The sequence below is a fragment of the Beta vulgaris genome, chromosome 4 (assembly GCF_026745355.1).
Source record: "Beta vulgaris subsp. vulgaris cultivar EL10 chromosome 4, EL10.2, whole genome shotgun sequence".
In the NCBI taxonomy this organism is placed as follows: Eukaryota; Viridiplantae; Streptophyta; class Magnoliopsida; order Caryophyllales; family Amaranthaceae; genus Beta; species Beta vulgaris.
In genome coordinates, this window is record NC_079205.1 from 26,612,489 (window position 1) to 26,639,010 (window position 26,522).

At 34.5% G+C, this 26,522-nt stretch overlaps 1 protein-coding gene across 1 annotated transcript; it reads left to right on the forward strand.

Moving 5' to 3' along the window:
• The first annotated feature begins 1,406 nt into the window (after positions 1-1,406).
• LOC104884292 (3-phosphoinositide-dependent protein kinase 2) lies at positions 1,407-19,083 on the forward strand. The gene is made up of 11 exons (XM_010668917.4): positions 1,407-2,288; positions 12,906-13,086; positions 13,193-13,245; positions 14,079-14,180; positions 14,277-14,385; positions 14,461-14,539; positions 14,720-14,885; positions 17,310-17,444; positions 17,536-17,699; positions 17,885-18,107; positions 18,403-19,083. Exons 1-11 carry the CDS (start codon positions 2,061-2,063, stop codon positions 18,484-18,486), a joined length of 1,524 nt encoding a protein of 507 aa, XP_010667219.1. The 5' UTR covers positions 1,407-2,060; the 3' UTR covers positions 18,487-19,083.
• The last annotated feature ends 7,439 nt before the right edge of the window (positions 19,084-26,522 follow it).

Sequence of the window (26,522 nt, forward strand, 5' to 3'; positions counted from 1 at the left end):
TCAATCATAATTAGTTGTAAAGGTTAACCAAAAATTTCATTCTCTCCCCTCCCAAAAAAAAAAACACAGCAAAACCTATCTAAAAAACCCCTTTGGGGAGGCCGTCGCCTAGCCTCACGGCTGGTGTAAGGCGTGTCTCCCCTCCATCCGCGTGTTTTTTCTTTTGTCTGTTTCTTTGTGTTTTCACCCGATCTATTTCCTCATCCCCATAGTTTTCTTTGCCCTCATCTTTGTTGCTTTGGTTAGATTGTGGCTTGTGGTTTTTTTCCCTCCCATCTATTCTGATTAGAGAAGGTGAGGCAAAGTATTTGATTGTGGTGGCCTGAGGCGGTGATCTTCCTTTTCAATAAAGGTTTGTCTTCTCATCTAGTAGAAGTTTGTTTCTTTCTTTTATGTATGATCGATTTTATGGTTGTTTCAGGGGAAGGTGTGATTTGGAAGATGAAAGATCTGATCTGCAACAAGGGTATTGATATTCAAAAGTTATAGCACATTCAGTGAAGATTCAGTTAAAGATGCGTAGACATCGATTCAAATGGCCTCGATTAGATTTTTAGTTATCTTCTTTCGATGATGTATTACTTGTTGTTTTCACATCTACTTCTGTATCTCATTTATCAATCAATGTAGATGCCAAATGGCTTTTCAATGAATGATAATTTTCTTCCTGTAAAAAAAAAGTCATTTATTATAAACCTTGGAATTGATCTTTTGCTTGTAATTATTGTCGTCGGTTATAATATATAATATTAGAATATATGAAGAGTCATTCTACTCCTTTTACTTATTAGTGTGGTTTTACGCAGTTGATTAGTCGAAATAAGAGTTGACTAAGAGAATACACCAAACATCACAGTAAACCATATAATATTTTTATTAGTTTTTCGTTATCATCCATATACTTATGACACACACACACACATATGTATATATAGGTCGATCATAATACTTTTAGTAATATGATTCGTTTACAAAATCCATAAGAAAATCAAAATGACCCGATCATGAGTTAACCGAAGTTGAATTGACGTCCAATAGCGAATAGACCGATGCTTCACAATGATCGAATTAGCGTCATAAGGGATTCAACCCGAGTAGACATGACTTGACCCAAGTGTACATGTAACCCGAACACAACCTGCGCAAACCTGGCTAAAAAATGTAGTGCGATCGTATCCGGAAATGGATCGACTTGTAAATGAAACGCTCAAACCTGTCCGACACCTGACAATCCCATAATTCAAATATGATCGACCCACATGAACAAAACCTGGCCAATCACGACTTGAGGTACTGACTGACAGTATCCTAACCAGTACGGATCTGATCTGGTTCGCCATGGGTATACGCAAAAGATCAGAACTTATTGGAGAACCTGTATTAATACCACTAAAACCACATCCACCAAGCAAGCTTGGTACCCCCAACAGCTAGTTGTCTGAGTGAATGCAATGATGTTTGAATCAGATTGAATCCATGTTTGTTCTTTTCAAGACGAAACAAGAAAACGAGAATGAGAATGAGAATGAGAATGAGAATGAGAATGATTTGCCTGACGTAATGGCATGTGCAGGCCAGCATTCCTTTCTCAATCCCCATACCCTCTCTTATCTCCGTCATGGAAGCTCCGCGTCATGTAGTGTAATTTTCAGCTTTACTCATCCACCTACATAACTATGGTCTATGGTGCAGTTCATAAAATATGAGGTTACTATATTTCTTTTTAGCAAGAAAATATTGATTTACGTGGGACTTTGACACACATTTAAAAACTAAAAAATTCTCCGTAAATTTTTTTGGGGCGGGTGATTGAAGGGCTTTTACTTTTTAGGGTTTTGAAATGAACGGAACATAAAATAAAAGCTGTAAAAGTTTTCAGAATACACAAGATTAAGAGGTATCTTCCTTTTTTCTCGCTTTTTTTATTATTTCATTTTTTAAAAAATTTGTGTCGTTTTTGTTGGGGGGTGGTGAAGAAGAGAGAATCTGATCTCATCAAATGGTGAGAATGTGAGCTATTTTGGGGGAATTGGGTGGAGGACAGAGAGTGTGAGAGGGAAATGTTGGCAGTTGTGGGAGGAGGAGGAGCAAAAATGGAGCACGAATTTGATTCAAAGTTGAGAATTCAAGATGATTCATCCAACAATGGCAGCCGAGGAGGCGGAGGAGAAAATGGCGGAAAACCTGTTCAAAGAGGCAAGAGTTTTCAATTTAGGGCACCTCAGGAGAATTTTACGGTTGAAGATTTTGAATTAGGCAAGATATATGGCGTAGGTTCTTATTCAAAGGTCGGAATTCTATCATTCTTAGTTTTTTTCTTCTTTTGTTGTTATTTTTGTTGTTTGATTCTGTCATTTCTTGTTTTTGGCTATAATAATTCTTTCAAATCACAATTTTACGTGTTTTAGTCGTATTTGAAATTTTATGCATGATTGCCGATGGAAATGAAAATATTGCATAGCTTTAAGGATTTTAATTTCTTAGAATTTGCAAATCTATTGTCCGGCATATCGGAACATGTGCTACTTCTATATACTGTTTGATTATAAAGATGGGTTGAGTTTGAGGGTATCAGACAGTTCAAAATCGTTATGAATGCGATCCTTGATGGTTAGGGTAGTGCTTATTGTGCTCCTTATGGGGTAATAATTTGGTACGATTTATTTTCTCCAATTACACCTGGAATTTGAAGTATCTTTGGTTAATTGTTAGTTGTGGTTGTTTCGTGCAGCTCTGAGTGTTCTTCTTTTTGCTGGGATAAATTGATTTGAGACTATGACACCGACCAAAACGTCATAAACATTTTTTTTAAATATCTTTTCATGCTTAACCATTCCTAACTGATTTCTATGTCTTATGTTTCATATGAGAAGCACCTTTTGTTTCATGACTGTTTTAATGTTGTAGACACAACTATTCTGACGACCTCCTTGCAAATTTATTATTTCATTTAGCTTCGGTGTTAATAGAGTTTATCTTGTGTATGCCAGCTTCCAGACCATTGCCTAGTTAGCAATAAATCTAGCACTCCACCCAGTAAAAGCAGAAAATATTTTCTTCCAGCTTTTCATTTTCCATTATTTGGGGGTAGGGCGGTGGGGGAGGGTCCAACATCACCAAAATGTAAAAGAGATCGTGGTCGGCAATTAACTAATTATACTGTTTTTTGAAAGAGTCAGGCATTATATTATTAGAGTAGATCCATTTCCACTAAAGTTAACAAACTTTGGGGAAAAGAGTGGGTAGAAAAAGAAAAGGTGCAGCACCTATACTTCTCTTCTAGATGTTGTAACACAACACCATCACATCCCCTTCCAAGATGATATTAAAGAAACCTAGCCATTTTGCCAGCGGAACAGCATAGCAAGAAGCCTTCACCTCTGCCATATCTACGACCATTTACCAGCCCACCTTTGAACACCAGCAGCCAGTATCACACCCATGTGATCGCCCACCACCATGCCACACCCAATACCACCATCAGTATATAAATGCGCATCAAAATTCACTTTCACTAGATGATTTAGAGGGGGAGACCATGCTGCAGTAGGCAAGACAGCATCAGGGACTTTATGAACATAGACACAGGATGCATATTGATGGTAGTCAGATATACAAGGGAGGAGAAACCAGTAGCAATGTGGACAGGACCCGGGATGTCATCCTCGAATATACCATGTTGCGGTACATCCACGCAGCCCAGGTGATCGTAGCAAACTTACTCAATTCCTCCGTAGTTTTACTCACAACCCACTCAAACCGCTCTGAGAAGGAAGATATTGGAGCATCAACGAGGAGACCCATGAAGTCACTATGAGACCAAATTTTAAAAGCACACTCACAATCAAACAAGGCATGATTGATTGTTTCTTCATCAAAAATTGCAGACTTGGCATCTTTTCTCCGGAGCAATATGACGATAGTTTGACCTTTCTTTCACGGCAAGACTCCCTTTGCAAGCTCGCCATATAAAATGGCAAAGCTTATGTGGTCTCAAAGACCCCTAACAGACTTCCATAACTTGCTGGCAGCAGGTCCATATTGTAAGCTCCAAGTGCGCAAGTGTTCGAAAATCCCTAGCCAATACTCAGATTTTACTGAAAAAATCCGGCTTGCATTAGGCCACCAGTGCTACTATCTTTAGGCCATAGAGTTGACAGGGGAACAACCCACACCCATTCTCTTTCTTCCCCGGCTTGCATTAGGTTCATTTTACGCTTGAAAGCATCCGAAATGAAAGATCTGTTTGTCAGTAGTCTCCCCACCAGCATGACGAAAACTTTATCATTGATATCCGATGAAACCGATTCACCAGATCCACAATAATGTTCTTTTCATCTGTAATTTCTAATTGAGAGTATTTTTTTAGTCAACTTCCGGCCATAGATGCCAAGAATCATACCACAAGGGTAGGGTTTGCTTATCTCGTGAAGGAGTCAGAGCCTATCTTTCAAAGGCGTTTTAGGTAAAGTTTACACATTTAGGTAAAATATGTTTTTAACTTATTTTACTTATGAGACCATTATATGTAAGAACCAAAATCTCAATACACCCGAAAAAGGAAAAAGAAAAGGGCCATAGGAAAGGAGTAAGATGGCAGGAGGGGATCAGGACATGAAGTTGTCATCTCTGACAATATGATCAGGAAAATCTGGTAGTACCAGGGTGCATTGTGACTCCATTATGAAGCGTTTACCAATCGCAACTACAAATGACAGATTACATTCTCCCCTACACATCTTGGTGGATGTATGGAACTAGAGCTTAATTTTGTGCTTTGTTGGTTATTATTTATTGACTTGTGCTCCATTTATGCTGTTTCGGGTAAAAACTTATATTAGGTGGGATAGATCGAGATCGGGATTATGGATGGCCGGATACTCGGAGACGGCTAGGAGACTAGGAGACCTGCACAAGACAAGAGTTAGATTACCCCGGGGGTGGATCTGGGATCGCCCCTCCGACGATCAAGTCAGTTGAAGTGAATTAATTGGGATATGTGAAGTGGATTGTCTAGGATTTCTTACCTCAATAAATGGGGATCTGCTTAGTATTTATAGGTGTTGAAAAGTGTGAAGATTGTCCCTGCCATGCTGGCACGGAATTTAAGGCAGGTGGGTCCCACTGGGGGACTTCCACGCTGGCAAAGGGGGCTTAGAGTCTTGGATACCTGGTTGCCCATCAGATATAGTTGGGCCCAAACACATGCTATGATTTATTTTCATGCTTCTGATGCTGCTGCAATACTTATTCTTTTAGGCACTAAAATATTTTTCCATGTCTTCTGAAATTTTTTTACACTAGTGTAAAAACAATTATAAGTGCTTTTTGCTTGAGCCTTGCGGAACTTAGTGGTGGCCTGTATAAAGTCAAACAAATTTCTTGACAATAGAAAGCTCTTATCTCCAAATCTCATTTTATCCTCTTACTCCTCATTGGGATACCATTGGGAACATGGGTAAAATGGCAAAACCAACATTTCTCTTTTCTTTGTTGTGAATGATGCGGATGCAAAGACACTTGTTTTACATGAGCCTATTGACTTGATTATGGATGCTCTAGGGTTTGAACTCTAGGGAAATAATCAAGTCTTGGCATGTGTGGTGACATGGCTCATGGATGATAGTGTGTGGTTAGAGGATAGGATTAGTTTAATTCTTATCTTGTTGTTAGTTTAATTCTTATCCTAGTTTTGTGTTTATCCTAGTCGAACCCTATATAAGGGGCGTTTCTTTCATAAATAATACTTGGATTTTGTTTATGTTTTAAACATACTTCTTGATTATTGTTTGCTTGTGAGCTAACTAATCAAACCATGAAAGACTTTTTAGAAGTGTTAAGTTTTTAGTGTTAAACATCTTAATTTTAGGAGTGATTTTAAGAGTGTTTAGATTCTTGTATTCAAGTTTCAGGAGTGATCTTGAATCAAGAAATATCCCCTTGTTCGACTATTATCATTGATCTTTATTCGATTCTTGGAGTTAATCTCTTCAAGATTCTTATGCAACTTGATTATTAAGCTTATTGGTTTAGTAATCATATCAGTGAATCATTGTTTTATTGCTTGACTAATACATACATATTCTATCCGTGATATAGGGATTCTTTTTTCTTAAGAGTAGGCTTTAGCATTCGACTTTTCTTTTTTGGAAACCTTTGGATTGAATAGAGATTTACAGGGAGTTTTGACAGTATGTTTCTGTAGTTTGACATTTTATAAGCATCCTTCCTAAAAGGTCAAGATTGGGGTTAAATTTGATGAAGATTTCTTGCTAATTATGGTGAATACAAGGCTCCAATATACAGCTGTGTTTCCTCCATAATGGCACCTTTACCATCTTTATTAAGCCCAATTAGGTGGCTTTCTATAAGTATATGAGTGAGTGGTCCAACTTCCAAGTGGGTTGTGTTACTTGTGTATATACTTAACCTTGGAAAAAAAGGTTGGAGATAGAAGGGAGATTTTTAGAAGTTTTGTTTGATCATCAACTTGAAAGGAAGAATTTTCCTAATATATATGAGTTTATGGCAGAAGTCTAGTCTGAGAGTTTTCCAACTAGTTGTGTTATGCGACTATCTATGGAGGGTATTTGAAGTTGGGCTAGTGTAATATAAAATTACATGGTCTGAAGGGGTTGGGTGGTACCTTGAAGTATATTGCAAGCGACTTATGTAGAATGTTGTACATTCTAGCTGTGCTAGTTTGCATAATTATGCCATTTCATGGTGCTATTCAAGCTTGATGATTTGTATAATTCTCCTTTATTCTACATTTAAGTAGAATTGATCTTGGCCATTACATCTTAATGTAAGGCTAGGATTGCATATTTGCTTAGGATATCTAATGCAGCTGTTTTCCCTTTTGCAAAGGTTGTAATACAACAATTTTGTAGGTAACTGATTTGAAATTACTGAGATTTCTTCTCTCTCTATGTCTCTTTGTATTATTGAGTTTTGATATCATATGTCTTGCATAAGATGTATGTTTGAGGACCCTTCATCAAGATTCATGGTGAATATCTTGTGTTTATGTTGCATGGGTTGGCTATTTGATTATTTGTTTGGGTTAATTTATGAACGCATTTTGCTCTAATGAAGATATTTGGAGAAAGATTTAAGTTACAAATATAGTGGGTACAATAAGGGAGAACTGACGCTGCAGTGTTGGTAAGGAAAGTAGATAATTGGGATATGGGGATTATCATATAACAAGTTGTGGGAGACGGGGGGAGTTAAATTTGGCATGAAGAAAATAGGTTTGTTGGAGCATATAACTCTTGGTAGAAAAGAATGGGTTACGGGGATCATCATTTTAAATGATCTTCGTGGTTCATGCAATTGACCCATCTTTTGGGATTAAGGTTTAGGGTGTTTTCTTTTGAGTCATCCTGATTTCGATCATGCAAAATTGTCTTTTTTGTAGAGAATTATGATTTGCATCTATATCTGTCAAATATAGTCATTAGATTATAGATGAAAATTATAACTAAACGTTTTTTCACCAAATACCCTTGACAAATTTAAAAGTTCACCATATACCCTCAATGTTCCAAAAAATTCACCATATACCCATGAGTTTTCAAAAACGTTCACCAAATGCCCTTTTTCTAACTTCCATTAACTCACAGTTAGCGTTATTTACGATTTTGCCATCAGTAAGTCTAAACCCTAATCTAACCCTTACCCTAATCCTAATCCTAAACCTCACCCTAACCCTAACACCACCCCTAACCCTAATTCCTTGGGAGCCCCCACCCACCCACCCAACCTCCACCCTACCCTTCCCCCTCCCCCACCGCCGCAACACCGCTCCCTCTCCCCCTCTTCCTTCACCGTTGCATAACCTGCCATCACACTAGATCGAAATTCTAACCTAACCGAATTTTTTCATTAGAGAAGAAGAGAGGAGTGGGGGGGAGGGGGTGGGTCGGTTTTTTCGATTAACCCTAACGCAGGGGTGGGGGAGGCTGGTGGTGAACGAAGATGTGGTGGGTCGGATTTTTTGATTACCCCTAACACAAGGGGTGGGGGAGGCCGATGGTGAACAAAGAGGGGGCGGGTCGGATTTTCGATTAACCTAACGCAGGGGTGAGGTCGGCGGTGAACGACGAGGGGGTGGGAGAATCGACGGTGAACGAAGAGGGGGTGGGGGAATCGCCGGTGAACGAAGAGGAGGTGGGGGAATTGCCGATGAACGAAGAGGGGGTGGGGGAATCGCCGGTGAACAAAGAGGGGGTGGGGGAATCGCCGGTGAACGAAGAGGGGGAGAGGGAGAAGGAGGGGTGCTGCGACGGTGGGGGAGGGGGAGTAGGGGCGGGGTGGAGGGGAGGGGGGGCGAGCTGCGAAAGAGTTAGGGTTAGGGGTGGTGTTAGGGTTAGGGTAAGGGGAAGGGTTTAGGTGTAAGATTAAAGTAAGAGTTAGGGTTAGATTAGGGTTAGGGTTAAATTATAATTAAGGTTAGGGCTTAATGATGGCAAAATCGTAAATAACGCTAGCGGTGAGTTAACGGAACTTAGAAAAAGGACAGTTGGTGAATGTTTTCGAAAACTCAATGGTATATGGTGAATTTTTGGAACATTGAGGGTATATGGTGAATTTTTAAATTTGTTAGGGGTATTTGATTAAAAACCGTTAACTAAATAGTTCATTGACGAGAAATCAGAAGTAACACTAAAATAATTGACGGGCTTTCTGTTATTTTAATTTGATGGCGATTTTTATGAGACTATAACCTGGTATCTTTTGTATGGAAATCAATTATGGGTTTAAGTCAAACTATGACCTTTTTACCTTAGCATCAGTTCTTGGTTTTTGATATGATTATTAAACTATGAAGTCTAATAATCTAAGTTTTCTTCCAAGATTTTCGAACAACTTATTAAACACTCGAACCAAGATATGAATTTATCCAAGATCACTCCTGAAACTTGAATAAAGACTCTAAACACTCTTAAAACACTCCTGAATTTAAGATGTTTAACACTAAGTATTCAACACTCCTGAAGAATAATTAATGGTTTCAATTGTAAGCAACTAAGCACACAATCAAGAAGAAGAATTAACTCTAAAAATCTGTAAGTTTATTGAAAGATTTCGGCCCCTATATATAGGGTACAAGCTATTCTACTTCAACTAGGAAAACATAAAGAAGTTATCCTACTCCTACTCTTATTTAGACTCCTAATTAGACTCCTAAAGATAACATGTACAAGTCACATGTTTATCTTTTTAACAACTTTACTACTTAATTATAAAACAATAAAGATAAACATAGCAATCCTATTTCTACTAGGATTCTATGTAGCAAGCAAGGAGTAATCCTAATTAGAGTAGGACTCCTCTTCACTTCCCTTCCACACGCCAATGCTAATCCTAATTAGATTAGGATTCTTCTTTACCTCCTTTCCACACGCCTATGCTAATCCTAATTAGATTAGGATTCCTCTTCTAGCTTCCATGTTAGCACACAAGCCAAGACTTGGTTCTTGTTCTTGATTTGAAACCCTAAAGTCTCCATGGTCAAGTCAATAGGCTCATGGTTAACCAATGCCTTTGCATCCACATCATTTTTATCGGAATCGGTGGGTCAACTTTAATTGTGAAGCAGCTTGTAATCACCTATGGGCTGAAGTTCGATGCTAGCTTCACCATTTAGGTTTAATTGGTTTGTGAATATGCAAGAGTGGTTGAACTAAAATTTCTTTTTGAGTTTCCTGAGTGTTTTGAGTTATTTCACAAATCATTACTTTAATTTAGCAGTGATATAGATTAATGCTACCTGACAAAAGTGTTTTGGCCGAGTTGTTTTACTATTTTGTGCAAATAAAAACTCAAAAGAAACCATTAGCGGACTTTTCTTTCTGTTAAGATTCAAGTATTTCTTAAACCTTCATTGAAATAGGGATTAAGATACATGTACGAACTTCGTGTGATTTTAAGTCATAAATATGTTTCTCAAAATCTCGAGTAAGTTCAAGGAAGAGAAAAGCGGGTGTTGTGACATTTGGGGTGATGATTGTGATGTGGAACCAGTTTGTAATGGATGAGTGGAATAGATAGTTGTTCATATGGTGTTAATAAAAAAATCACATTATGGTAAATGGTAGAAGATGGAATTGTGAAAATAAATATTAAAGCTTCTTTGGGAGCTTATGCATAGAAGACAAGATTCGAGAAGAATCAAATTTATTTGATTATATTCACTTTTTTATTGGTCAATCCTATTGATTTAACTTTTCTCTTCACTTAATATATTATTATCATTAGTATTATTTTTTGTAGTTGTCTAGACTTTACGGGGCCCATCAATAAAAGATTAAAAAAAAAGTGGGCTTGACCAAAAGAATAAACAATATTGGTGTTCTGGTTGTCCGAGTGCCGATTGTTTGGGTTCGATTGAGGTTGGATTTGGGTTTCTCTCATTAACTTTGGATCAGTTCGGGGCGGGTTAGGAATAGCCGGCTCTAAGGTGAGATGACCAATAAGGATATTGGATTAATTTTTCGGTGAAAGTTTCTTTAGAAATTTTAGTATCTTATATTCTTATTTGGCGAACTTTTTTTTAGAAATTGTATGATAGTATTAGAACTTCTAGTACCTTTCAAACATTATAGTAATAGGATTGAAATTTCAAAATTCAAATCTTATTGTCATTCAAGCACTAGTATTGAAATTGAAATTTTTAACATTTTGAATTCTAGATTTGAACTCCATTATTTGAAATGAAGTTCAAGTTTCTGGACACTACCATAATGAATTTCTATCCCTCAATTTGTACATTTCAAGTTTAAGAAGTATCTTTTTAACATAATCATGACCAAACCTATTCATGTGATTGGGTGTTATATAAGATGAATTAATAATTATTTAAAACATAGATACCTTATCCTGTTAATAATATATATATGTAGACTATTACCCAACTTGGAAGCCCATGTCACACTAATCTATCTTCTTTTGTGTGTCCATCTTTTTTTTCTATTTGTAATGTATGTTTTCCTTTATCTTTTTATTTTGCATAACGGAGGAAGCGGTGAGAAGGTGGTGATTTTAATTGCGGCATTATCGAAAGACATTTCACAGAACGACAAGTTCAAGATCTGTTATGTAACGACCGTTACGTAATTGAACGACTAAGTTCTAATTCCATGGTTGGGATGAGGGGTGTGTGTGCGAGGTTCCGCACTTTGGGTCGGTTGAATTGGTGTAGTGGGTTGTGTTTCCTTTTTTGTTCTTGGTTGCTTTTGGTGCAATGCATTAAATAATGATAAATATAGTAGGGAACCCGGAGAAGACCATGAATAGAATATTGGAGCACGGTGAGCTGCATATAGTTGTTTAACTTGATATAAATTGGAAAAGGCCTGAACTTAAACTCACTTTAGATATTTCATTAGTCCTAATATTTAATGAGAATCAAAGTAGGGAACCCGCACCAGATCATGCATAAGAAAATTGGAGCAAGATCAGCTTAAGAGGGTTATTAAACTTAATATATGTCAGGAAAGTCTTATACATGGCTCATATTAGATATCTTAGTATTCTTACTTTTTAACTTTTATCTTGTAAATTATAAGATGAACGTCACTTGGAATACTTTTAGTGCTTGCACTAGTTTTTGGCCCGAGTTAATCTCGGCATGTTTTATTTAATAACAAAATTTATGGATTAAATTTGATTGGTGCAGTTCACAAACTTCATATTTAATTGAAAATCTTAGCAAAAGTAGGTTGTATGATATAATTCTTAAGAAGATTATCGAATAGCTTTTTCGTTATGGCATTCTTTTCCCAAAATAGTTCATATAAGATTTAAGCGGGAAATTTTTTGATGAGACTCTGACACGCGTCCCTTTGGTTTTTTAGTATAATGTTATTGATGCTTCTGGATTAGAATTTTCCTTTCTATTTTATGGATGGACAATAGTTGGTCTGCCCTTTCTAAATTTTTTTGTAGTATATCCTTGTGTTTTTTGGAATTTGAAATTGTACCCAACTTTTAAAAAGCGTACCCTTGAACTCTAAAAAGTGTACCCTTAAAAACCCTCGCCAATGATTTGATGTTACTAATTCCATTAGCTATGTAACAACAACATTCTACAATATTCTTAGTTTAATTTCATCAAATTTAGTCGTCCTACTAAAAAATTAGGGCCGCCCCTAGGTGGATGATAATGTTTCTTCATGATTTGAAGCAACAAATCCATGAAAGTCGAGGGGCATACTAGACTATTATAGGCACAATGTAATCCTTCAATTCCAATACATAATAGTTTATGGATATTACTGTTTTTGTTGGGAAAGTTTCTCGTTGGTTGTTAATCCCACATTGATTACAGTTATAGTTCGAAATTCGACGATTGAAAAACTAACGAATATTCTTACGTCGGGTCATTGACGGTATGATCATTTTGATCATGTCCAACTCAAACCATCCATTTTCCTATAATCCATGTCTAATAAATATTAAATTACAAGATTAGGGTGGTTTTTTTAATGACTCCAACAATGTAAAATTTATTGTCATTGTCAAAACTTTAATTTTACTGTACGTATTTGTAAGGAAGTTGTTAGTCAATTAGGCTTATCCTGTAGTTGGTTAATCTATGTGTTGGTATATTATGCTCCTTCTGTTTCCCAAAAATGGTTACACTTTGTAATTTAGTACTATTCATAATCACCATCTTGATCATCATTTATGCTCTATAGGTAACATAAAATATAGTCATGTGAGATCTTGTTTGATTCGTCTCAATATGTAACTTTAATAATTTTTACAAATGCATAATTAGAGATATTAATACTTCAAGTTTTACATTGACAAGCATGAAAAGTACAAGTGAGTAAAGTTTTGGAGTATTGGTTAGGCCCCGAAATGTAAATTTATGGATCCGCTTTTGTTTGTAGGTTGTGCGGGCAAGAAAGAAAGATTCAGGGGTTATCTATGCTTTGAAGATTATGGATAAGAAGTTCATCACCAAGGAAAACAAGACTTCTTATGTGAAGTTGGAAAGAATAGTGCTCGATCAATTGGATCATCCCGGCATTGTTCGGCTGTTCTTTACTTTTCAGGATACCTTTTCTCTATGTAGGTTATTCTTTGCTATCGATTACCTTTTTAGTGTTTGAACTCGTAGGCCTTCCTCTTTGATTCCGTTTTAATTCTTTGTTAAATATTTTCTTCTGTCATGAAGATATGGCCCTTGAATCTTGTGAAGGCGGGGAGCTTTTTGATCAGATAACTAGGGTAAGTATGTGTATTTGCTATTTCTTCTAACTGCTAATGGGGTACTCCAAGAGATTTTTTTTTTATTTTTTATTCTGTTATCGGGGATTTTATCCTAAATGATCAAATAGCTCATGAATAAAATACTTAAGTCCATAGACATTATTCCCTCAAATATCACTTGTATCCCCCCCCCCCCCCCAATTGTCTATGTGATATGGGTGTTTCAGATGATACTAGCATTTGTTGGTAGTTGCATTTTTACCTTTCATTCAATCCTCATTTAAGGTTGTCTTGAGTAGGCATCATGAAGTAAAATTTATCTTAAGTAAAAAATTTTAAGATATTATTGGAGCAAGCAAAGAAAAGGAAAATCCTAAAACGCACTGTTGAGTTTAAAATATCTATCATAAAAGAATACATATTAAATTTTGCAAATCATTTAAAGACAATGCAGTTAAGTCCCTAAACAGGATTAATAATTCATATCCAATGCCTGCATATATCATATGGTGCCACCATTTTGATTAAGTAATTGGGGATAAAGTGTTAATATGTTTAATCAAGAGAGTTTGCAGTTTTGCACCTTGCTAGTGCTTATAAAATCTCCTTCTAACTTATTTTCTACTGAAGATGTATCTAGAAAAAGCAGTTATATACTCACTAGCACCCACAAAATACAAGATTTTCCCAAATGTGAAGTTGTTTCTAATAAATGTCTTAAACTCGATAACCATATATCATATCAGCTTAATAGCTAAAAACTCTGCAATATCACTATCTTTGTTTTTCATCAATGGATTATTGCACCTTTGTAAATGTTTTTCTTATGTGGTTACTTTCATTGCCTGCAGAAAGGTCGTTTATCTGAAGATGAAGCTCGCTTTTATGCTGCAGAAGTTGTGGATGCTCTGGAGTATATACATGGTTTGGGTTTGATACATCGTGACATTAAGGTGAATTTTTGGCTAGCTGTATTTCTAAACCCCTTCCTTGCTTAATGCTAGGATACTTTGTGATGTTTATCGTATTGACGTTCTACTCTCGTGCAGCCAGAAAACTTGCTGCTTACCTCAGATGGTCACATAAAGATTGCTGATTTTGGCAGCGTAAAACCTATGCAAGATAGCAGTATTACAGTCCTTCCAAATGCTGCTTCAGGTATATCTGTTGTAGCCTTTTTGATATCTAGATTTGCTTATTTGCTAAGTTTTGTTTTTTTCGTGGCTTATTCAGATGACAAGGCTTGCACTTTTGTGGGAACGGCTGCATACGTCCCTCCAGAGGTCCTGAATTCTTCACCTGCAACATTCGGGTAGGTTATAAGAGAATGTGTTCAAATTGGACTGAGAAATAAACTTTGTGCATTACCTTTTGGAAAGGCTCATCCATTATGAGCTTACCATTGATTTCTTTGCACATGTCAACAATATGAACTGTTGTTGATTGATTGCTATTTTAGACCTTCATGCAGTTATCTGCTTTCCTGAAACAGAAACGATCTTTGGGCGCTTGGTTGCACCTTGTACCAGATGCTTTCAGGGACTTCTCCTTTCAAAGATGCAAGTGAATGGCTAATATTCCAAAAAATTATTGCAAGAGACATTAAATTTCCAGAGTATTTCTCGGAGGAGGCAAAGGATCTTATTGATCGGTTATTGGTATGACTATTATCAATTGTATGGTTTTTGCATGTGGATCTATAATGTGATGCTTCACACACACAAACACATATGATTGACTACAATAATAATTGCTTATTGAAATAAGAAATTATCTTTAGTACATCCTTCTATGTCTGTAATAAGAAAGATAGGGATTCCCATGCTAACATAAATTTTTACGTCAAAAGGGAAAGAAGGAAGAATATATGATATATTCTATGAATTGATGTTCTTGGGTATAAGCTTTTGTTCATATATGACAGAGTAAGTTTCTATTCTAATACTGAACTATAATGACAATATGCAAGATTGGTAGGATTAGTGGTACTAGACTTAGATAATAGATATCGACGGTCATCATACGAAGAATAGGAGAAAGATGTTGTCGCAAGCACCGTAATGTTCAGTGTCATAGAAATTGCAGCTCAGGGTGTTGGATAGCACTTCATGACCATGGCCCACTTGAATGGACAAAATGAAAAAGATCTGTGCATCATTGTAATCTTGGACTTTTTATATTTCTTAAAATATTTTCTTAACAACTCTTCTTTTAAGGGGTTTGAGAACTTCGACTTGTTTTTATGTGTAGATAAAAGGTTAGACATTTATTGCGACTGAAATACTAGTATATTTTTATCTTATATATAATGTAGTAGTATCACTGTGAATCATGGTTTTTTGCACCAAAAGAAAAATGTGTACATCACTGTTTTAATGTTAAAATTAGGAACTCACACTAAAGAGAACATCCACAACCATGCTAAAGTAGTATAGCAGATAAACACATTTAGATATTCTGCATAACTGAAAGTAGTATAGTCGAGGAGGTTTTCGTTTTTTCTATAAAGTTAGGATAGTTGAGCAGATCAAATTTCAGAACATTGTGGTTGGTTCCTGGGAATGTAGCAGATGTTCAATAGTGAAAGTAAATCCGGTGTTTTTACTAGTACATGAAAGTATCACAGTCAAGATATTTCGCTTACTTTTGTTCATGTACTCGTGATCTGCAAGCTCAGGGAAGTACTGTGCTTTTGGGGGTAACAGTTTAGAACAATAAGTTATTTGAGTTATGATCTTGTGCATAATCATATTCTAAATAATATTTGATGGGTAATTGCATCATTGTCAATTCTAGTGCATAATCATAAGAGACGTCACTATGCACCGCAGGATATGTCTAGGTTGGATAATTGCATCATTGGCAATTCTAGTGCATAATCATAAGAGACGTTACTATGCACTGCAGGATATGTCTAGGTTGTTAAAATTTAGAGTATCATCTCTGCAACACTTACTCAATTTCAGTGGTGTATTGCTACTAGATGGTTGAGTGAGAATAAAATAAAATTGATGCTTCGTTTGAGCTTTTCAGGATTCGTGATGCAAGTGATGTTATGTTCCATCAAAGTTGATGCTTCTGCATTTTTTTTGGTTTGTAACTTTGAATTACGTTTCTTCTTGTCATACGCAACAATTGTCCAAAGTTTTAGTTTACAGTCAACCTTGCTTCAGTGGAGCATAATGGAAGCTTGTGTTCTTTCCTAAAGTAACAAAAGCCATAGTTACTCCTGCTGATAGGTCATTAAATGATATAGTGCGTTCCTAGCAGTATACATTTGATTATGCTTAACCTCATAACGTATTGTTCCCACATGGCTGCATTCAAATGGATGCCCAGAGGCTTCAGTTTATATCTATTATCCTAGCATCATTTGTTCTTTTCACCTTAATATAGAATATTTAGGATAAAATTATTTTAGATATGTTCAGATTTGGGTTTTTAAGGTAAGATAAAGTTCAAAAGAGGGAAACTAAGTTCAATAAGGGCTTCCCTAGTTCAAGTTGCAACTAAGATCAGTTTACTTGAAATAAGTGCTAATAAGTTTGGAGAAGCTTGTATATGGAAATAAGTTAAGGGTCTTTCAATAAAGCATAAGGGTGGGTTCGGGCACCTTAGCTTTCTTTGACTTATCAGAACTTTTCGAAACTTATTGGAACTCATCAGCTTTTATTGAAGTTTATTTTATGAGGTTAGACTTTGTTGGAACTTATCCGAACTTATATGAGCTTATTAATACTAGTTAAAACTCTTTTTGAACTTATTTGACTTGAAACCTACTGGAAGTTATCACAACTTATTGATGTTTATTTTAGATCTCGTATGTTGTTGTGATCGCTTTAGTGGTCGCGAAAACTTTCCGCTGGCAACACAGATGGTTTGCATTGTTGTGTCCTAATATTAGCCTTTTTATTTTATTGACATTCTCATGCTCATGTGTTAGTTTAATATTAATTTTTGCACATTATGTATAAATAGAAAAAAATACACGGTAAAAATCTTGGACATTATGATTGGACATAAGCCCTACCCTAGCCTGACCATGTGGATCTCTTAATTTTCTTGATGGTGTTGCCTTGCAGTCTATAGATCCAAGCAAACGACCTGGTGCTGGACCTGAAGGATATCCTGCTCTGAAAAATCATCCTTTTTTCCGTGGATTTGACTGGGCAAACCTGAGAGACCACCCCCCTCCCAGACTTTCTAAGGAACCTATGGTAACATTTATTCACTTTCAGTTTCTTATTTATATTTGGCTGGTGGTGCCCCGGCTGAGGTTCCTTGATGATCCGTTTTTGCACCATTTAGGGTCATTCTGGTGGGGCTGATAATTCTCAGGATCCATGGAATCCGGCACATGTCGGAGATGGTACAGTAAAACCGAATGACGTGAGCAGTGGTACCTCATCGTCCAATGAAGGAGCTGGTCACATAACGAGGCTTGCATCAATTGACTCTTTCGATTCAAAATGGTTGGCACTGTTTTCTGTGCATAATAATCTTTATAAACCTTACTGCTGATAGTATACATTATATAGTTCATTGTTCCTAAATACATGTTATAATGTTTCTAGTATCTGCAGCTTGCTAAAGTTGCCACACAATTTGACTGTTTTGTTCAAGCTACTCTAAATACATATTCTGCTTGTATTAATAGGCAACAGTTCTTGGAACCTGGTGAATCTGTTCTCATGATCTCTATGGTGAAGAAAATGCAGAAGTTGTCGAGCAAGAAGGTGCAGCTTATTCTTACCAATAAACCAAAGTTGATCTATGTGGACCCGTCAAAGTTGGTAGTGAAGGGAAATATAATTTGGTCTGATAGTCCTAATGACTTGAATCTTCAAGTCTCTAGTCCGTCCCATTTTAAGATATGCACGGTGAGTGTATCCTTATCAAAGTCTGTTCTTAAATTGTTTAATCGGCTTTGTGCTATTTTAAATTCCTCTGCCCTATTTATTAGTTGGTTTTGTTTTTTATATCATTTTCTCGAGTCTATTGTTGCTGGGCTGTTGGGTTTTATAAAGAATGGAGTTGAGATTGCTGGATAATTGAGCTTTTACCCTGCCTTTTCACTATTTTATTATATATGATCAGCTGTACTGTGCTTTTACCCTGTCATTCACATGTTTGATTTTTTTTTTTTTCACGCTGTCCTCCGTAAAATATTTTCAGCCCAAGAAGGTTATGTCATTTGAAGATCCCAAGCAGAGAGCCTGGCAATGGAAGAAAGCCATTGAGGGACTTCAAAACCGGTGAACCTTTTGGATATATTTTGTTTACGACTCTTTTTTCTTTTTGAATATAATGTAATGCACAGGAATATGGAGATCTTCATGAGAGATTTTAGTTTAATAGAAAAGATATTAAACTACAAGAACTGGCCTCGAGGCGTGACACCTGCCCATGATTTTTGCTTCAATATCGCACCTTATTTGCCCTTTTGAGACTGCAGCAGCATAATGCTGGAACCCTTCTCCGCTCTATCGCTCCTGGCACCCTCTTCCCAAACTTATATAAGGAGCTCTCTAAAGTTGTGTAGTTTAACTCTTTTAGAGGTTATTGAATAGACACATCCATCGTCTACTAGAGTAATGGGTCATTTATAACACTTCCTCAGATGTGCAATTTTTAAATCCTCTACAAACTGTCTCATTTAGAAACGTACGGGAGACAACGGTAAGGAGAAAAAGAACAGTTGCATACATCATCCCCTCAACTTACCAATATTTGTCTCATACAAGCGAATACCGACGAGGCATGAGCTGTGTATGTCGTTGGAGTTGTGGGTAACGACACTGTAAACAAGTCTGCTATTCTTTCTAATTCGAGGGTACCTCTTTGTCATGGTAGATATATCTTTAGTAACATGTGCTTGGCTCTTGAAACTCTTCCTTGACTTGGGTGATACAAGTAGAATCACTGTCAACATTCTCGTAAGTTGCCTTGATCGACGACAGTCCACATGACTTGTGGATTTGGTTATCATTGACCTAAAATATGCAGATTGCCTCATTTGATGGCAATTGTCTAATTTGAAGCTTGGTAGTAAAAAAGGTAAAATATATTGTTTTTTTTTACATGAAAAATTTGCATTAATTAGAAGATAGAGTTACGATTAAATGCTATTACAACTAAATATGAAATATAAAGCAAACATTAAGGTGAGATTTACTTGCTCTTAAATACCCTACTAAGAAGGATCGACTTGTTGATCTAATCTAGATGATCATCATCTTGAGTTACTTTTGGTGGGTTTAGGTAATATTTCTTGTTGAAAAAGATTTAATATGATGAGAGAGTTGGTTGAGAAGTTGAATGCAGATGATCTTCAGAGATAGATTGCTGCATTTAATCTTGTTGAACCTTTTGTTCACAAGATGATAAATTTCAATATCCTTGAGTGAAAATTTCTTCCTAGGATTCTAGTGGTTTAACTACCAAAGAAGTCACATTCTTTGCTGACTTTTGACCGTGGTGCAAGGTTACCTAGATTTTTGCCCCGTAAGGTTAAAATTCAAATACGTGGTAGTCAAAACTTGTCCAAATCAAATTAGAGGGCTTCTCACAAGATGCTTTTTTTTATGTGTGATGACTCCCGAAGTCATCAAATAAACTCGGGGTGAATCAACTTGATTGAATTTGACGATTTTTCGAATTTAAAGATTCGACATTGTAATCTCGAAACCAAAAGATCGAGCCACAACAGACATAAATCTTGTCCTACAGTGAGAATTGCCTCTATCTCACCTAAAGTTGCTTGAACCAAAGAATGCCAAACTTCAGGAGCAATTTCACTATAGATAGGATTTCCTAAATCATCCCTAATACTAGGAAATCAAGATCCTTCTATTGCCCACCTAGTACTACTAATATCACCTTAGCAAAATGATAAAAATGACAAGGATAACTGGGTATGAACATGACTAAATCAAGACTAAAACAGAAATATAATCAAACCAAACTGAAGAAGCGATCACCATAACCAAGATTACTTGGCAAGAAATGACAATTTCAACATACATGAACAACTACTCTATTTGAGTTATGATCTTGTGTCGATCAAATAAATATATACTAGCTCTATACACATGCTATATGTGCGAACGCAAATAAATAGCTCAATTTTTTTTTTGTTTTTGGGAAACTGGCGAAGTGAAAAGAAAACTTTATTGCAGTTATTTAGTTTACTATATTTATTTATTAATTGGTTTAAAAAAACATATCAAACTAGATTACAATTCTTTAGTTTACTATAATTTACTTTTTTTTATTTTTTTTGAAAAATTCCAAAATTGGAGAAGTTGTACTTATTTTTTTAGTTAGGGGTATGATTGTAAAATAAGGTACACTAAATCTTCTCCTATTCCCTTATATAATAGAGATTGTATTTGCATCACTTGTTAACTTGACACTTTTAAAATCCTCATATTATATTATATACATAGTTTTATATCTCAATTGAGAAAGCTAAGGGTACTCAAATTTAATGTTTAACTTCATGTCAAAAAAAAAAATTGGATTTCTTATATCAGCTTCACTTACTAGCATAATATATCTTACTTAAGTTATTTTTTCCATGCCTAAAACAGGGGTTTATAATATGATTTCACTCACCAAATTACAAATGCACTTTAGTTTGAAAGTCATACCATTTAAAAAAAATTGTAGCAGAAGTTTCAAATAAAAATAATCATTCACTTCTTACAATAAATAACCAAAAGACTTCAATAAAATCTTATAAGAACGCACCAGACTTCCTAGTAGCATTATAAAATTATGTGCAATAACTTTCTTCAAAACAATAAAACTAAGAAAGGAAGATAAAATGTAAGAAAGAAACTACTTAGAGCATGTTTGGCAAAACTAGCGATTCTAGTAGCTGTTAGCGGTTGCAGTAGCTATATCTGTAGCTGTTGGGGGTAGCTGCTAGCTGTCAATTGGTAGCTGTCAGCGATCAATGATTAAATTAGTTGTTTAATTAGAAGTGTTTGGCAAAAGTAGCTGTTGAAATTGTAAATTTTTTCAAAGAAGTTACACAAAAAAGAGTATACGACTTTTAGTTGCTCAAAAAAATGTATAAATCTAAGAAAATATTCAACCCTCGAAAAATTTATATTACCAATTTTACTAAAATACTTGTAAAATATCTTATCTTTAAAATAAATATTTAAATTACATCTCTGCTATTGTAAAATAAACATTGAATTGTCATAAAATAAAAAATTAATAAATAATAAAAGAAAAAAGAAATAAAAAACATTAGTTAATATAATTCTTCCTTATGTTATTATATAGTGTCTATTTGCTAGACCGCTACCTTTAAATCTCAAACGTTACTTGTAATAACGTTCCACAATCGCTACTCATAATCTACTACAACTGCTACCCGCTATTACAATCACTACCTTACCAAACACTAATAATTTTCTTAAGTAGCATTTTAATCTTGTCAAACTGCTAACCGCTACCTCAAACGCTACTGCCAAACAGGGCCTTAGTGCCCTTGCAAATGCACACTACAGCCTATAGACACCACTCTAAGAGCATGCCCACTGATGCCCCCAAAAAAATGTCATCCCTCTCTCTCCTCAACTTTCTTTCTCATCTTACAAAAGTTTGTCATGGATTATGATCCATTTTGACAAATGCACCCCACTCATGACCCAAAAAAAAAAAACATCACCCTTCTTTATCCCACTTCTTACTATACTCCATCCCATTTTCTCTCTCCTACATCAATACATATTTATACCTTTTGATATTTATAATATCATACAAGATTATAAATAAATTATTTTGTATATTAACGATCTGAATAAATTCATTTGGTAGTAATTAATTTCGATTAAAAAAATCTTCAATAATAAAAACTTCCAAAAATAATTATTCATATGCGTACAATATAGAGAGAAAATATAGCAAAAGGGATGTCTATTTATAGATCTCAAAAAAATAGGACCATTGGTGAAATTTTTATTTTTTAAAATTTGTATTTTTTAAGTTATTCATATTACAAAACTTGAATTATTAAAAATAACATTCATAACACACTGCCACATGTCCACAAATGATTGGCTTAGGTAATAAGATGACCAACCATAGTTTGGGACATAGGATGACCAACCATAGATTGAGTCATAGCATGACTCAAATACAAACATCAAAAAACCATGGATGTAATCCCATATTTTTTTGAGCAAGGTTCATGACTCAAATTGATGCCAAAAAAACCATGAGTGAACATGCTCTAAAGCTCGCCGAACGTAGGCGGCTTTGTTTTCCCAGCTCCTCAATTGCATTCCCAAAACGGCTGGGTGGGCCTTTATCCGCGGACTTTTCTTGGATTTGGCTCTTCTTGTATTCTTTTACTCCTAATTGACTTGCATTTATCAATTAACCTGAAAACATTGCACAACTAAAAGAGTCAAAGGGACAAGGAATAAATGACCCAAATACATCGAACACACTATTATAAGCAGTGGTGTCAAAACAGCATTGGGTATACCCACGACGAATCAGGTCAGACCTGGACATGTCAGGATTCTAATTGTCAGAGCCCCATGTCATAATTGGTCAGGTTTTGTTCAACTGGGTCGAACAAATTTTAATCATTGGATTCTTGGGTGCCAGACAGGTCTGAGCGTTACCATTTACAAGTCGATCCATTCCCGGGTATGATCACCCGTTGACATTTTTTTTCGGGTTTGCACAGGTCGTATTTAGGTTTCATGTACGGTTGAGTTACGTCAAATGTACTTGGGTAGAATTAGTAATGACCTTAGTTCAATCATTTTGAAATATCAGGTCCATTCGCTATTAAACGTCAATTCAACTTCGGGTAACTCCTAATCGAGCCATCTCGATGTTATGTATTTTGTAAGCGAATCATAGTAATAAAAGTATTAAGATCGATATATATATATATATATATATATATATATATATATATTATATATATATATATATATATATAATATATATATATATATAGATACATATATATACATATATATATATATACATATCTATATATATATATACATGTATATATATATATGTGTGTGTGTGTGTGTGTGTATGTGTGTGCGCGATAAATATATGGATAACCACGAAAAACCAATAAAAACACTATATTGATTACTGTATGTGTGTGTGCGATAAATATGTGGATGACAACGAAAAACCAATAAAAACACTATATTGATTACCGTGATGTTTAGTGTATTCTCTTAGTCAACTCTTATTTTGAATAATCACCTGCGTCAAACCACTCTACTGAGTAAAGGAGTAGAACGACTCTTCATATGTTTTAATATTATATATTATAACCAACGACAATAATGACGAGTAGACGATCAATTCCAAACTTTATATAAATGATTTATTATTATAAGCATTATGATTGATATATAAGTTTGTACATAGCTATGATGGTAATGAGAATAATAATACAAATAAACATAAAGCGACAATGATAATAGGTAAAAATACAAATAATAACAGTAATAGTAGCAATAGTAATACAAATAAGAACAGGAATACTAATAATAACAATAACTATATAAATACTAATATGTTGAATCATTTTAATATAAGATTAATATCAAAATAATTGTAAAACCAATATAATAATCTATTGATTATAAATTAGTATAACGACTCTTAATATGTTATAATACTAGAACAATTGACAATCATGAATCATATATTCACATGTTTACAACGATGGTTCATATGAGGCCTAAGTGATTATAACGAGGGTTCATATGTTGCACAATAATAAATTATACCCCCAAATTATTATCCCCTATAAAAGCTAACCATAACTTATTAAAATAAGTTAACTGTTAACACGTAACAACCATAAGTTAAGTAAAATAGTTAACAAGTAGTAACTTGTTAACAACCATATAGTTTAATACTAGTATAAGATTAACAACCATAATACTCCCTTTTCTTTATAAGTTATAAGATTATTTAAATTAATTGTTTTTATGTTATACTATAGTTTAATACTAGTATAATGTTTGTGATCTCCTCTTAACTTTGTATATATATGTAAACGAATAATATTATTAAAAGCATTAAGATCGACATATATATACATATGTAAGTGTGTGATAAATATATAGATGATAACAAAAAACTAATAAAATACTATATTGTTTACCGTGATGTTTAGTGTATTCTCTTAGTCAACTCTTATCTTGACTAATCAACTGCGTAAAATCACTCTAATAAGTAAAGGAATAGAACGACTCTTCATATGTTCTAATATTATATATTATAACCAACGACAATAATAACGAGTGGACGATCAATTCCAAGGTTTATATAAATGATTTATGATTATAAGCATTATAATTGATATATAAGTTTGTAAATAGCTATGATGATAATGATAATGATAATAATAATAATAATAATAATAATAATAATAATAATAATAATAATAATAATAATAATAATAATAATAATAATAATAATATACATAAAGCGATGATGATAATAATAATAATACAAATAATAACAGTATTAGTAACAATGCTAACAATATCAATAATAATACAAATAATAACATGAATACTAACAACAATAAAAATATAAATACTAATAGTAATAGTAACAACAATGCTAATAATAGCAATAACAATAACAAACATAAGACGGTATAAATGTATTATGCTGTGACTATATATGAGGAAGTCTAAACAAACTATTTTATCAATATGTCTAATTATTTTAGTAGTACATTGGTATTAATATAATTGTAAAACCATTGTAATACTACATTAATTATAAATTAGTACACAACTCTTGATATGTTATGATATTATAACAAATGAAAATCATATATTTACAACAACGGTTCATATGAGGCCTAACCGCCTAAGTGCTTCTAACGAGAGTTAATATATTGTACAATAATAACAATAAACATAACAATAGTTTATATAAATGATGGTACACATAACAAACATAAGTCATTAAGTTAACAATTACTTATTAGTTAGTAACATGTTAGTAACCATATCTTAACTTAGCATTTAGTCAGTTACTCACTTAGAATTCTACCAACTCAGTAACTCACTAACTTGTTCCACAATAATTAAAAGAAGTTGTTACTAGATAAGATAATGAATGTATCAATATAGATTATAAGCAAGCTAATTCAAGAACAATACGATATTTTATCTAATAGTCTTCATGTGAAATGCATTTCCAAACTAAAAACATGTATTTGGATTGAAACAATTTGTTATTTGACGAGATCAATAAATGTATCATTGTAAGTAGATAATCTACGTCAATGTAACATTACATATAAGTTTACTTAAGTAAATATAATTATATTATTACTTAATTGAGTAATAGATTGATAGTTGTATAAGTAATGCTATAAAAAGTGTAATTAAAATTTAGAAACTCAATTCATAACTCTAATTAAATAATACTTAAACAGTAATCATATTAATTTCAAGAAAAATAAACAAAATTTCAAATTAATAAAATAATTGACTAATTATTAAAGTTAGAAGTTACTAAACCAAGACAAGAATTAGTAAGATTATAAAAAATATAAGATTGTCAATCAAGTGATAAGTCATCAATCCATGTGTTAGATCATTCTCTTTTCCAAATATCATGGATTAGAACCCTTGATCGTAAGATTTGTCCTTAATCTATCACCTCCTTCCTTCTCTCTCCTCCAAACACATCTTTCACACCCAAAACTCCCACTCTATTCCTCTGTTCTCGCGTTGCTCCCTCCCTCCATCCTACTTGCCGGAATTCGGCGACCACCATCCTACTTGCCGAAATTCGACGACCACCATATACACGCATCCCTTTATCGATGTTCTCTTTCTCTCTCCCCTCCCCTAAATCGCTCCACCACCGAAGCCACTTATTCTCACTCAGGAAACCCTAAGATATCAAGCAACGACATCGTCGGCAATGTTGCGAACTTCACTAGGAATAATGTGTTGTGAATCGTCGGCAAGCGCATTTTCCTTCATTTCGAAGGGGTGGATGGAGGTGAGAAATTCGGTCAATGTTAACCTCCGATTGAGATGAGATGGAGCGAACCCTTCAAGGATTTGGTGTCTTCACTCGATACAGAGTTAGAGAAATCACCAAATCTATGTTTTAATTTTTAGCTCTGAATTCTGATTTTTTAATTTGTTATGTCGAAATCACCGGAATTTTTTCATTTATTTCGAAATCATCGGAATTCTGCCCTTTTTTTTCGAAATTTTCTTAGTTTTTTTGGTAATTAGGGTTGTAGATTT